This window comes from Crinia signifera, chromosome 1 (genome assembly GCF_055691185.1).
Source record: "Crinia signifera chromosome 1, ASM5569118v1, whole genome shotgun sequence".
Classification (NCBI taxonomy): domain Eukaryota; kingdom Metazoa; phylum Chordata; class Amphibia; order Anura; family Myobatrachidae; genus Crinia; species Crinia signifera.
In genome coordinates, this window is record NC_139217.1 from 208,249,114 (window position 1) to 208,264,776 (window position 15,663).

Sequence of the window (15,663 nt, forward strand, 5' to 3'; positions counted from 1 at the left end):
ACGTTCTGGCGGGCACTGAGCAAGGACAATGGGTGTTCCATCTGTAAGTATGTATGCATGCATGTATGTATGAGATAGTGTTATTTCATTTTGTCACTGTGACACAGCATTATATTGTTTATAAGTAGGGAAAGCAATAGTTACTGCTGCTGTTTTTTTATTTTGACGTTGATCTAGGAAGACATAAAAAGAATATGTTCAGCTTGCGTACAGATCAGAAAATGCACATACTCTTCTATGATCGTTGTGTACCCAATTACAGAACACTAAATAAATGCAAAAGCAGACTTTGCTGTACTGTTCTGTTTGCTTGTTATGACTCCCCTACTACACAAATCTCTTTGTCTCTGTGTATATTTATCAGCTGCTCATTGTACTTTATCTCATCCTTGATTGAAAAGTGCAGTAAACACAGCTAGTGATAATAATAATACAACTTTACTAAACAAGAGATACCTTGGAAACAATTTCAGTGGAGCTCACTGAGTTAAAAAGCATATCAAGTGGGTCTGGAGACAGGGGAGTAAAGACAAGGGAACATCATATGATGGGAGATATCCAATTGGATAACGGAAGCCCCTGAATTAATTCTACTGTCATTTGCTGCTCTCAAGGCAGATCTGGGAAGACATTCACAAGGCAGCATGGTAACGCTGTCAGACTGAGCGAGTCCAAAGAAGCAAAGCCAGAAGAATTAGACATGGATGAGTCAAGCATCCTAAGGCGGAGAGGACTGCAAGTAAGTCTTTATTACTTTGTGAATGCTGTCTGAAACACTGCGCTGGAACTGAAGATGGAGATTTCAATGAGTTGCATTAATGCTGGGTTTGTCCTGTTATTATGCATTCTCTTCTGGACAGTGTCTGTTTTTTTTCCAACAGGTCATTATATTAAGTGGTGATTACTCTATGTCATTTTGGTAGGTAGCATGTAATTTATCGTATTATTTTTAAGTTAAACGGTATAGCAAGAGAATATGTGATAAACGTAACAATATTACAGGACGCCGAACATGCAGACAAGTCTGAGACAAGCAATAATGTATGAAAGATAACACAAAATAGTTAATGTGCTATTATTGATAGGATCTGATGGTCCTTTGTTTATGGTGAGGCTGTAAGAGCTCATTTGCGCCTCGGGACAATTCTACATATTTTCTGTCTGAATGTATGAAAGATGTTATTTACAGATGCCACAAGCCTACACAAAGTGATTATTGTTATGCAGAAATCATTGATGTCATTTCCAGTGCCATGGGGGCATTAGGCAGTGCCCACAGACACAGACTGAGTTTCTTAATTCATTATAACAAACTAATCAATTTTGCAAATTATTATCTAGAATAATATAGGAAAATATGGTCTCTTGGTCAAATTTCTAAAGAATGACTAAGAAAACAGATGAGTCCTCTCCCTTTTATCTGATGCGTTCATGCAATTGGGAGTGAGTGTTAATGTTGTGTGAGTGTGAGTGTGAGTGTGATTTGCTGTGCGCAGTGATTTGCATAGATGCACATCGCTATTGCTTTATGTGGTTCTCCCTATTTGAAGTTTGTTTGGTCTGACTATAGATCAGACATTCCCAACCACGGTCCTCAAGGCACACCAACAGTGCAGGTTTTAGTGATATCCAGGCTTCAGCACAGATGGTTTAATCAGAATCACTCAGATACTAATTAAGTCACCTGTGCTCAAGCCTGGATAACTAGAAAACCTGCACTGTTGGTGTGCCTTGAGGACCGTGGTTGGGAATGCCTGCTATAGATGAAGGGGATTCAGTACTAAATCCTGGCGGTCGCAATCCCAACAAAGGGGGGCATGTATCGCCCCCCCCTGTGGGCTCGCTGCACTTGCCACACTATTTTATTCTCCCTCTATGGGTGTCGTGGACACCCATAGAGGAAGAAATTGTTGGTATTCTGGCATCGGTATTTCGAACGCCGGGAATCCGACCACCGGGATTTTGACACCATCCGGATGAAGGCAATCCAACATACACCATTTTAATAAAGTTTATATGTGGTGTTATATGACCTGTTTTAAGAATTTAGGTTCGTTAATTGCCTGTGCCTGAAGTAGTTAATAAGTGGCTGAGTAGTGGTATCACGCACCAGTCGGGATGTAACACAATCCTCGAGGGGGTGGTCGGTGGAACTGACCTATGATGGAGAACTGTACGGTGGCTGCTGTGTGATCATTCACCCCAAACTCATCCAATAATCGAGACTTAAGAGTGACCAGCTGGTAAGAGTGCATATACCGTGCCAGTCGTCCCTCTGTGGCACATGTAATTTGAGAAAAGAGATGGACTGTAAGCAGCTCAACAGTGGCTATTAAGTGTGGGTAGCAGGGAAGTCCAATAGTATGATATCCAAAGGGAAAGCAGTGATAACCAGGGTCTTGTATCAAACAGAGCCTGTATCATTAACTGGTTTCTCCGCACACAGGGTGGCTTTCTCAAAAGGCAGCAATGGTAGTACAGTATGTCAAGGAGCAGGGGATTTATATACCTGCTCATGAGGTGAATCCAGGTCAATCACAAGCTCCTTCTTCAGGTTGCAAATTATTCTGTGCCGATTAGCAGGGAGTAACATCTGTGGTTATGTATAAATACAAAGTTTAAAATCTCCTCCTATATATTTAATATATTCAAAAATTAGATAGGATGCAGTGGATACATTAATACCCCTTTCGGACGGCCAAACAAAAAGGGTCATTGCCATGTTATCCGGGTTGATCTGTGGTCCGAAAGCATCACAAAACCATTTTCGAGCAACCAGGCATTTCAACCCTGGTCAACACCAGGGTTTAACACGGCTCTGACCCAGGTTGAGGTGCAATGTTAACCAGGTCCCATTCACATGGAGGAGACAGTGCTTGAAGAGTACTCCAAGAGATTTGCTGTGGAGCTAAAAGTCGCAACAAGCATCCCCCGCATGCAGGGACTAGGAGAACCACAAATCCCAGTAAGCCTCCCCTGCATGCGGGGACTTGTAGAACCACAAGTCCCAGCATGCTTGGCATTAAGGGGCCTGCTGGATATTGTAGTTCTATAACAAAATAAATAAAATGTCCAAAAAAAATCACACAAACACTCAGAAAAAATATTCTTTAACACATACTACAATCACCCATACATACTTACCTATAGGGTCCACCGCAGGCCCTTCCACTTCTCCTGTAGAAGTCATATGGTACATGTAAAAAAAAATTATACTCACCATGTCCTCTGATGACAAAGATTGCGTCTTTTTCTTTCCAAAGCAGGCATCCAAGGAGATAAAACAACAAACAGAGTGTCCCGACCAGGGGTGTAACTAGAACGTTATGGGCCCCATAGCAAAATTTTGCCACTACAATGCCTTTTGGGGGAGTCATTTTAATTCAGCACAATATGAATAGAGCCAGGAGGGAGCTCCCATGGCTAGTCAAATCAGTGTGCTGTTATGTCAGAGAATGCCGGTACTCACTGATGTTTAGTCACCAGTATTGGCATTCTCCGACTAATGTGCCCTGTGCAATGCTGTTTACACCGCACTAGGGCACAAAGCAGCATTGGTGAGATGGTTTTGTCCTATTTTTGCTCACATCTCTCCTGGCATGCAAGCAGAAATCCTCAAGCTAAAAACTTAGTATCCTCTTGTTTTGAATAGCCACAAATGATGGAGAAAGAAGAGGAAGAGAGAGAAAGGGAGAGACATGGACTGAGAGAGGATCCCAGGAAGAGACAAGGAGGGAGAAAGGGTGCCAGGTAGAGAAAGGGAAGAGAGAGGGAGTGATAAAGGGTTTGTAGGGTTAGAAGGGGGAGAGATAGAGAGTAAGAGAGGGTGCCAGGGAGAGAAAGGGGTAGAGACGGAGTGCGAGATGGTGCCAGGCAGAGAAAGGGGGAGAGAGAACAAGGGAGAGACAGGGAGTGAGAGAGGGTGCCAAGGAGAGAAAGGGGGAGGAGAGGTTGTCAGGGAGAGACAGGGAGTGACAGAGTATCAGGAGGGGGGTAGAAGATGAGAGGGGGGGTGTACTGGGGTGTTAAGGATGAGGGGGGTAGAGGATGAGGGGGGAAGGGGAGTAAAGGTTGAGGGAGGGTTAGAGGATGAGAGTGTAAGGAGAGGGTAGGAGGGGAGTAAAGGATGGCAGAAGGGGTAGAGGACGAGAGATGGTGGTAGAGTACAGGTAGTGGGTGGTAGAGGACAGGGAGGCTCACAGTCACAGTAGCAGCCGGACATGTACCTCTAGCAGCACAGGGCTCCCATCTCCAGGTGCCTGGTCTTCAGCACTGAAGGGGGCACAAGACAGTGTCCCCGCGGGCCCCAGTGTCCCCGACTATTTAAAAAATATATAACACTAATAAAAATAACATAAAAACGGTGCAGGTGATGGCCTGCTGGGACCTCGGGCCCCCCAGCCGCCGAGCCCCATAGCAGTTGCATCCCCTGCACCGTCGGTAGTTACGCCACTGGTCCCGACACTCTTGCCAATCAACAGTGGGCTCCAGGGGAGCTCTGAGGCTGATTGGTTGTTCATAGAAGCCTATGTTAAATAGTTACATGTGCGGTTAGTGGTTGTCTTCTTGCTACCTCCGTGTATTTGTGCTGGGCAGCAGTAAGTGTACAGGTCACTCAGTCAAGTGGAGATTCCATAGATAACTCACTAGCAGGAAAGTTAGTTTTTATATCCTCCATATACTGCAGGAGTTGCACAATAAGTTGTTCACAATTCTAGGATTTTTGTCTATCTTCGGAGCAACAGGAGATAACCCTTTGTTCTGGGGGCATGAGTTCGGCAGGTCGACAATAAAAAAAGTTTGACAGTCATTAGGTCAACCACTATTGGTCGACAGGCCATAGATTAAAACATGAAAACAGAATACAACAGAAACATTGCTGCCGACCTTAAATTGCTTAAAAGTGTTTTTCATATTTTTTCCCCCAAAACATTTGGTATTTCATACTTAAGAGTTAAAAAAACATGAAAAATTCATGTCAACCAATTTCATGTTGACCTTTTCCATGTCAACCTATTGCTTGTGTCAACCTTTCGACCATGTCAACCTTTCATCATGTGTTGACCTTTTGACTGTTGACCAATAGCGGTCAACCTATTGACTGTCAACCTTTTTACTGGGAGTCTCCTAGATAATGTGGGAGGGTAGGAAACAATGATTCTATTGTGATCTTATCGGCGTTGCCAAAACAGAAACATTTTCAGAGGAAGATTTCCCACATGGCAACCTAGGTGCCCGTCTAGGGCCCAGCAGGTCCCTAAGGGGCCCATAAAGATATCCTGACCATCCAAAATAGGGTATTGTTCATAGGGTCAACAGTAATTAGGTCGACAGTCAATAGGTTGACCACTATTGGTCAAAAGGTAAACACATGATAAAAGGTGGACATGCATTAGGTCAATATGTTCAAAAGTTCAACATAAGCAATAGGTCGACGTGGCAAAGGTCAACATGATTTTTTCATTTTTTGCGGGTGTCTGTCAACATAAGTCATCATGGACACTGTGTAAATGTATCACATCACCTGGCATGGCTCGCTTTACTCGCCATGCTTCTGGCCCCGTGTCTTTACTATGCTCGGCAGAGTCGTCACAGTATTATATTCTCCCTCTATGTCCACATGGATAGTTAAATATGAAAGACTGCCTTTTATAAAAACAAAACCATGAAAACCTCATGTTAACTTTTTTCATGTCGACCTCATGATGACCTTTTTCATTTCCGCAGGCTCCAGGCAGCTCCATACCATATACACACCAATGTGTATATAGCTTTATGGGGGCAATATGTGTGTAACACTATGGGAGTCAGTATGTATGTGGCACTATTGGGGAGCATTGTGTGTGGCACTAAAGGGTCAGCATTATGTGTGTGGCACTACGGGAGGGCATTATGTGTGTGGCACTATGGGTGGCATTATGCAGTAAACACTATGGGGACATTATGCGTATGGCACTCCGGGGGGGCATTATGTATGTAGAACTAAGGGGGGCATTATATGTGGGAAATGAGCATGTAATCCCCCCAGATAATGAGCATGTAATCCCCTGGGCAACAAGCAGGTAATCCACCTGGGCAACAAGCATTTAATCCCTGCTGGCAATGAGTATGTAACTACCACTGGCAACGAGCATGTAGTCCCTGTGACAATGGGCATGCAAACACCCCCCCCCCCCCCGTGTCAATGAGCATGTAATCCCCTGGCAAGGAGCATGTAAACCCTGGCATCGAACATGTAACTCGTGACAACGAGCATGTAGGTAAGCACACTCTTATGGCATAATATGTAATGGGCATTATGGTGTGTGGCATAATGTGTAATGAGCAATATGGTGTGGGGCATAATATGTAATGGGCATTACGCTGTGAGGCATAATAGGTAATTGGCATAACAGTGTGGGGCGTAATAGGTCATTGGCATTACAGTGTGTCCTAATATGTCATTGGCATTACATGGTGAGGTGCAATGGGCATCACAGTGTGAGGCGCAACGTGTAATGGGCATTATGGTGGGGTGTGGTATAGGGTTCCGACAGTCGAGATCCCGACAGTCATTAGCCCAACGCGGGATCCCGACTGCCTGGACTCAGACAGCATGGTGAGCGCAACAAAGCCCCTTGCGGGCACGGTGGCTTGAGGCGCTCGCCACCTATTCTATTCTCCCTCTATGGGGGTCGTGGATCCTCATGAGGGAAAATAGTGGGTGGCCATCGGGCACCCGTCTGTCTGCATTTTGACAGTCGGGATCCCGACATCGGGTTAATGACTGTCTGGATCCCGACTGATCCCATTATGGTGTGTGGTATAATGTGTAATGGCCATTAGGGCATGTGGTATGCTATATAACGGCTCTGTGAGGTGAAATAATCATTACAGTGTACATTTTTGGTGCATGCCTTTGTCCCTATTGTCCCTATTTTACAAAAATTTGTTAAGCCTGGCATAATGTGTAATGGGCATTACAGTGTGTGGCTTTATGTGGAATGGGCATTACTGTGTGTAGCATTATGGTGTGTGGCATTATGTGGAATAGGCATTATGTGTGATGGGCATTACTGTGCGTGGCATTATGTGTAATGGGCATTACTCTGTCTGGCATTATGTTTAATGGGCATTTGGCGCGCACTGTCCCTTTTTCTGGTGTGTGTGAGGGGAATGATTCAATGATTCATTCTGAAGTGCATATACATAAATAAGTCACCTTCTATTTAGTTAGCATTTATACCCAATCGGTGGTGATGGACATGCCTAGGAGGTGGGGATGGACACTCCTCTTCAATGGTGCACCCCCTAAGAAAATGGGCTGCGCACACCTATGACCGCAGTATGTCATGACGTCACGTGGACCTGCCTGCACTCCAAATGTCCCAATGGTGTTCTTTAATACAAACAAGTTTGGACAAAATGGTTTCATCTTTACTGTATGTGGCAGCCAGTTTACTTTTATTGTGACACAGGTATTAGGCCTACTTTCAAAAGACCATGGGGGATATGTAATAGGATGAGAGAATCAGAAAGTGAGAGATTTGGTAAGAAATCTACAGGTTTTTTTTTTTTTTTAAAGCAGCAATCATTTATACTGCAAAACCAGGACTAGAATAACCCTCTATATCACAAAGCATTTAAAGGGACTGCAGCCGATATTGGGAATATCTGCTGTATTCTACCTTTTTCGACAGCAAAAGTATCCGCCAAAGAAATTTACAGCTTTCGTAAGCTGTGTACACACGGGGCAATATGATCGCTGGCAATATATTGCTAGCAATATATTGCTCATCAATCATATTGCTCAATGTCCCATTTTCATCAGCGACCAGAGATGGTCGCTGATGAAAATAACACACTGCCAGGATAAAAGGCAGGGGAAGCTCCTCTGACCAGCGACCATTATGGGACTGAAAACGGGAGCGCGCACCATATTGCCAGCGATTTTTGCCTGTGTTACCAAAATGTATCTTGTCCCAGAATGCTTGCATTGCAGAACTTGGCCCCAAGAGCTAACACCATCTGAGGATGACATTAGCCATAACATCCATAACATACTTTTAGAAAAAGTGTATTTAGACAGCACAGTCGTAGTTCCGTCTGTTGGATCAGACCCATCAGTGGCACCCACGATGTGTTGGTCTGATCCGTAGGTGTGTGCCGGCAGTGAAGCACCGCTGGAACACACTGATGTGAAGGAGGTGGACAGTGTGGGGTCTGGGCTGTGTGAATCGCCTGGGGCTGTGGGTGCAGCTTCACAGCGGGGCGGGCAGTAGGCAGTGTCTGGGAAGCACTGAACGGACACTGCGGACAGCAGTGGCAGAATTGTAAAAAAAATTCAAAAGATATCCCGGCTGCTGATTGGCTGAGAGAGAGCACTCTCAGCCATTGGCCTATCTTTTGAAAGTTTCTTCAAATTCTGCTGCCGCTGTCCGCAGTGTCGACTCAGCGCTTCCGTACACTCTGGACTGCCTGTTCCACTGCAGCACCCACAGCCTCCAGGCACTTTACACAGCCCCGACCCCACGTTGCCCAGGTTTTTTCTTTTTCTCCTGCCCATGCAGCTCCCCGGGAATTGCATGGGATAAATCACATGTGATTACATCAAGTGCCAAATAGTAGTGAGCTCTCCCGGGCAGCTGCCGGGGGAGCTCAGGGGAAATTAGGTCCGACTTCGGACAAGTCGGCCTAATGTATGGGTTCGATTTGGGTGTTATTTTGTTTCTGTGCAGAGTAAATACTGACTGCTTTATTTTTACACTGCAATATAGATATCAGTTTGAAGTACAAACATACCTGCCTACTTTTCTTCACTCCTCACCAGGAGAAGCCCAGAGAGGAGTGAAAGTGGGCCGGTATGAAGCTTAGTGTCATGGGGCGGAACAAGGCTGAAGTCACCAAGCCCCGCCCCATGACAGTAAGCAGTGGCAATTTCTGGTTCTGTGGATTGGGGGAGGGGCTAAAATAATGCAAAATGATGCGATTCACACAATTTTATCCCTGCCCCCTCCCCACAGATCCGCAAAATTCAGAATTATATGCAGCGGGGGTGATGCCCTAACATCCTGGGGAGCCGGGAGGGGGACCCGATTTACAGGAGTCTCCCAGCCATTTTGGGAGGGTAGGCAAGTACAAACCCCACCCAAAACTACCTCTCTCTGAACATGATACATCTTTCCCACCTGCAGTGCATATTGTTTTGTCCATTTGAGAAAGAATTTGCTTTTGCGAGTGAACTAGAATCAGACCTGAAATTACTGGGTGAACAACCTCAAAATAAATTGGCTCCTTTGAGAGATCTTCCTAACATTTATTGTCATGCAGCTGTTACTGCAATACTACATGCTCACCACAACAGTGCACCCAGTGCACTGTTGTGGTGAGCATGTAGTATTGCTCACCACGGGGGGGGGGGGGGGGGAATGCTCCGGTGCTCACCCGCCCCCCCTGGCCGCTGTATAGGAGGAGGGGGGGGGACACTGCGGTTCTCACCCGCCCCTGGCCGCATCATGTCCCGGGGATGGGGGGTATAGGAGGCCGCTGGTGCCACTCACCGCTGCACTGGTCAGGACTCGGGCGCTGGTTCCTTCTTCTGCAGCTGGTGGGGAGACCCGTCCCTAGTCCCTGCTGCAGCCGCTGACTGCCTAGCGCTGCTGCCACGGAGGCACTGTTCCCCGCTGACAGTGTCGGACTGGGGCATGAAGGGCCCACCAGGGAAATCACTCACAGGGGCCCACCAAGGGGCGTGGCCTAGCAATATGGGGGTGTGGCCTATTTCAATGAGACCACGCCCCCATTTTTGACGCTGTGGGGCATGGCTAGTGGCTCTGAGCTGCTGGCTATGTCCCCGGCAAGGACAGAGAGAGTGACAGCAGACAGAGAGTGACAGCGAGGACACAGAGAGAGCCACATATGTATATTGAGCATCATTGTGTGTGGCAAATGTATAATGGGCATCACGGTGTGTGGCCTATGTATAATGAGTCCATTATAGAGTGCAAATGCACTGTGGGCAAGGCACAACTGGCACACAGATAGTTACGTCCCTGTGTGGGACACAGATCAGGCTGCTTCTGCCTCCACCCATACACATTATTATGTTTTTCACTAGTGTTTAATGACAGGGGGCATGTGTTGGTGTTGGTGCACTGCCCTACCCTAAAACAACCACTGTCTGCCAAGATAATGATCTTTCTTTTACTTACCATGTTCTTGGTCTTCTTTCTTCTCCTTCTGTCTTTCTCTTTTCTTCTCCTTCTGTCTTTCTTCTCTTTTCTTCTCCTTCTGTCTTCTAGGGCTCCTCGCTGAGGTGGGAGGGGGTCTCTTTTCAAGTGTAAAGGCCCCCCTCCACTAGTGCACTTTGGAATGTTTAATCCGATGCAGAGCAATCAAATCAAATTAAATCAAATTAAAATGTAAAATGGAGGTAGAATCTACCTTCATTTTACATTCCCTCTCCCCTAGGACCCAATAGCAGCATATTCTACCAGGTACTAGCATCTTCTACATTCATACATACTACACCAACTGCCGCTCTCATTCATACATACTCCACACACTGCCGCCCTCATTCATCCATTCTACACACACTGCCACCATCATTTATACATACTCCACACAATGCCGCCCTCATTCATACATACTACACACACTGCCGCCGTCATTTATACAAACTACACACACTGACGCCGTCATACATACATACATACATACTACACACACTGCCACCCTCATTCATACATCCTACACACACTGTCGCCCTCATTCATACATACATACATACATACTACAAAAATTGGGAAAGAGGAAAAGAGGACTCTTGTTGTGGGGCACTGAAGAGTGCCCCACAACAAGAGTCCTCTTTTCCTCTTTCCCAATTTTTGCATTGTTTTGGACTCAGGGGAGCACCACCAACACACAAAGACCCCAAACCCAGACAGGGACATAAGTCTAGCTAAAGTTGGTCTCAGGTCACTCAGACCGAATCCCACTCTAAGGTGAAGCGGGTCTTCCTTGACTCATTTCACAATAGGTGGGCTCAACCTTGTGCGGTTCCCAAAACTCCTTTCCCTCTAATACATACATACTACACCCACTGCCTCTCTCATTCATACATACTACACTCACTGCCGCTCTCATTCATACATACTACACTCACTGCCGCTCTCATTCATACATACTACACACACTGTCGCCCTCATTCATACTATACACACTGCCGCCGTCATTTATACAAACTCCACACACTGAAGCCGTCATACATACATACATACATACTACACACTGCCACCCTCATTCATACATACCACACACACTGGTCGAGGTCCAAAAAATGCTGCCAATACGGGGACAATGCTGCCAATACGGGCACAATGCTGCCAATACGGGCACAATGCTGCCAATACGGGGACACTGCTGGCAATACAATGACAATGCTGCCAATACGGGGACAATGCTGCCAATACGGGGACAATGCTGCCAATACGGGGACAATGCTGCCAATACGGGGACACTGCTGGCAATACGGGGACAATGCTGCCAATACGGGCACAATGCTGCCAATACGGGCACAATGCTGGCAATACGGGCACAATGCTGGCAATACGGGGACACTGCTGGCAATACAGTCACAATGCTGGCAATACGGGGACAATGCTGGCAATATGGGCACAATGCTGGCAATACAGTCACAATGCTGGCAATACAATGACAATGCTGGCAATACAATGACAATGCTGCCAATACGGGGACAATGCTGCCAATACGGGGACAATGCTGGCAATACGGGCACAATGCTGGCAATACGGGCACAATGCTGGCAATACGGGGACACTGCTGGCAATACGGGGACAATGCTGGCAATACGGGCACAATGCTGGCAATACGGGCACAATGCTGGCAATACGGGGACACTGCTGGCAATACGGGGACACTGCTGGCAATACGGGGCCACTGCTGGCAATACGGGGACAATGCTGGCAATACGGGCACAATGCTGGCAATACGGGCACAATGCTGGCAATACAGTCACAATGCTGGCAATACGGGCACAATGCTGGCAATACGGGGACAATGCTGGCAATACGGGCACAATGCTGGCAATACAGTCACAATGCTGGCAATACGGGCACAATGCTGGCAATACGGGCACAATGCTGGCAATACAGTCACAATGCTGGCAATACGGGCACAATGCTGGCAATACGGGCACAATGCTGGCAATACAGGCACAATGCTGGCAATACGGGCACAATGCTGGCAATACAATGACAATGCTGGCAATACAATGACAATGCTGGCAATACAATGACAATGCTGGCAATACAGGGCCAATGAAGGCACATGCTTCTCACCTCTTTAAAAATGCTGAATCTGTTGACTCGGAACTCCTTCACTCAGCGTGGGATGAGGCAGGGCGGCTGGCCAGCTCCTTTACTCTGCCGGTGGGTGGAAGGGCGGCCGGGCAGCACCTTAATTCTGCGGGCGGGAGGGCGGCCGGGCAGCACCTTAATTCTGCGGACGGGAGGGCGGCCGGGTAGCGCAGGGCGGACGGGCTCGGCGCGCGCGGCGTCTCTAAATGACGCTAGCCGCATCGTCAGCCCCCGCCCACGTGAGGCGCCGCGATAGGGCGCTTGCTAGTCAGGGGAAGGAGATGTCACGTCTCCTTCCCCTGGCTTCGCATATGAAAGGCCCCGCCCCCTAAACAAGTGGGCGGGGTCAGAAATCACCGGGGCCCACCAGGGGATTCCCCGGTTCCCCACCAGGCCAGTCCGAGCCTGCCCGCTGATGCCAATGGTGAGGGGCGGGCGGCAGCTGGGACCAGTGTCTCACCACCAGCGGTAGCAGCGCTAGGCAGCCATCGCCAGCAGCAGAGACCAGGGACGGTTTTTAGAATGGTGCTGGGAAAATAGAGATAGCTATTCCCAACACCTGCTGCTGCCACAATTATATTTGATTTAATTGTTGGGCTGAAGAGGCACCCTCCAGTGGCCAGCGCCCTAGGCAGCTGCCTAAATCTGCCTAGTGGTAGCGCCGGCCCTGAGTGCACAATGAACCATTTTAGGATAGCTACTGTATCTACAGTAACTTCAATTATTAAAAGACTTGTTTTAAACAATTTACATATTAAATGTGTAGCATGTACTTAAATCAGGCATGTCCAAAGTCCGGCCCTGGGGCCAATTGCGGCCCGTGACATAATTTCAAGTGGCCCCCAGCTTCCAGCCAGAAGCGGGCGGAGCATCAGATGCAGGATGCACAGCACAGGACACTAAAGGTGGGGTCCCAGCGAGCACGCCTATACCTTGCTGTCTGCAGCAGTGAGGAGGTGCCGGCCGCCACAGTGAGATGTGTTTGGCGGCTTTCGGGAGAGTGAGTGCCCAACCCCTGCCTGGACATTCAGAGAAGGGGGGGGGGGGGCAAGCTATGGGACAGTGTGAATGGGTGCAGAGTGGGGAACATTCAGTGAATAGGGGGCATACAGTGAAGGAGGGGCAGGTTGGGGGACATACAGAGAAGGATGGTCAGGCAGGGGAATATAATGTGAAGGGGGCAGAGCGGAGGACATACAGTGAATGGGGGCAGGCTGGAGGAAATACAGAGGAGGGAGGCAGGCAGGGGAATATACAGTGAATGGGGGCACGCAGGGGGACATAAAGTGAATGGCGGATCGTCATGGGCTTTTTGGTTCAAAAAATAACAGAGGAAAAATGTGTGAGGTCCCCTTGTATTTTAAGAACCAGCACCCAAGGCTATATATAATACATACAGTATGCAAAACATACAGATAAAATAGTAATCTAAACCCTCCCAAATCATATGGAGGCTGCAAACAGTTCTCAGGGTTTTCTGTTTTGAATGATGTAACACAGCATATAATGGTATCTCTGGCACGATACTTCCTCCTGGTGCGCTCCAGGGACATGGTATACTTGTGAACGACGTGAATGATGTGGTATGTACACAAAATGATTACATAAAGTGATGTGTGTGTTCTTAACAACCATAGTGAATAATTTTAAAAATACAGAAAAATGTGCGTTGCTGCCACCATGTGGTTAAAATCTATACGTAAGAATAAATGTAAAGTACCCAGTATAGTTGTTTTGGGGTTATTTACAGCTGGTGAAGAGTCCTCCAGTGCTGAACCTTATAACTACCCACAAGTATTAAAGATGTGATAGTGTTATATTGTTTGTATAAAATATTTAATATAACACATATAAAAATAAAATAGAGAGAATAGACTTGTACAATAAAAATGACAGTATAAGCTTATGTAATACTCTGCATCAGTTTGTGGAGCGATATCTCAACGCATTTTTGAGCTTATTCTTATTCATTCGGTCCTCCGTGCATTCAAAGGTGTGAGGTTATGCATCTGTGCATGCGCATGCGCTTTTCTGCGCATGTGCTGAAAAAGGGTGTGTGCACCCACTGCGAACATTCTGCTCGCCGGGTGCACGCACCCTACAAGGTGAGCGGGGGGGCGGAGAAGGGCGGTCGGCCCCATTACCATATGGAATCGCCCAGCATTTCATGGGTGTTCCAGGGTGGGGCTGCCAGATATTCAGGGTGGGGCTGCCAGATATTCACAGGGTGGGGCTTGGTGGATTTACAAGGCTGCGAATTTGCAGCCTTGCGAATCAACCAGAATAACTCCCTTCGCCCCTTTAGTGGTCTTTGGGACTTCCTCAGGGGTCAATCTTTGGGGGACCATGCTTCCAAACACCTTTACTTAGCTAGACTCAAAACTGGTGTGCTCCGGGTGTCCGCGTCTACTGTATATGCGCCTATTGCACATGCTATCCATGTCTTTGCTATATGGGAGATCGTGCATGCATTGCCTGCAAGGGGCTTGAGTGCGTTCCCCCCCCCCTGACGGTCGGGATTCCAATATCGGAGAAACAATCTTCGGAATCTCGACAGTCTGAGGGTAATACCATACACTAAAATAACGCATGCGCATAAGCACATAGGTGACGATTTATGTTTTTGCTGGTGGGTGCTCAAGCCAAAAATTTAGAGGAGTGGTTTCATGGGGAAGTGGTGTGGCCACAAAATAATACCAATTTATATTATGGAGCACAGTTGTCTCCAATATTCAAATGACAGCAACAGAGTTCCACATACATAAATGCCCCCACAGAGCAGGTACATAATGCCCCCATAGTGTAGGTATATAATGCCTCCACAGTGCAGGTATATAATGCCCACACAGTGCAGGTACATAATGCCCCCACAGTGCAGGTACATAATGCCCCCTCAGTGCAGGTACATAATGCCCCCACAGTGTAGGTACATAATGCCCCCACAGTGCAGGTACATAATGCCCCCACAGTGCAGGTACATAATGCCCCCACAGTGCAGGTACATAATGCCCCCACAGTGCAGGTACATAATGCCCCCACAGTGCAGGTACATAATGCCCCCACAGTGCAGGTACATAATGCCCCCACAGTGCAGGTACATAATGCCCCCTCAGTGCAGGTACAGAATGCCCCCACAGTGTAGGTATATAATGCCTCCACAGTGCAGGTACATAATGACCCCACAGTGCAGGTACATAATGTCCCCACAGTGTAGGTACAGGACAGGCGACAGGGGGGGTCTAGGGGGACACCTGTACGGGGCCCCAAGCTTGTGAGGGGCCCCAAGGTTCTGCGGGGCTGTAAGCAT

General features: G+C 47.4%; 1 protein-coding gene across 1 annotated transcript in view; it reads left to right on the forward strand.

The window, feature by feature from the left end:
* The first annotated feature begins 621 nt into the window (after nt 1-621).
* Nucleotides 622-15,663, forward strand: part of MAST3 (microtubule associated serine/threonine kinase 3) — a 213,563-nt gene continuing 198,521 nt past the window's right edge. The window contains 1 exon segment of the mRNA XM_083179223.1: nt 622-739. Coding sequence (XP_083035349.1) covers nt 701-739 — 39 coding nt within the window. The 5' untranslated portion in view covers nt 622-700.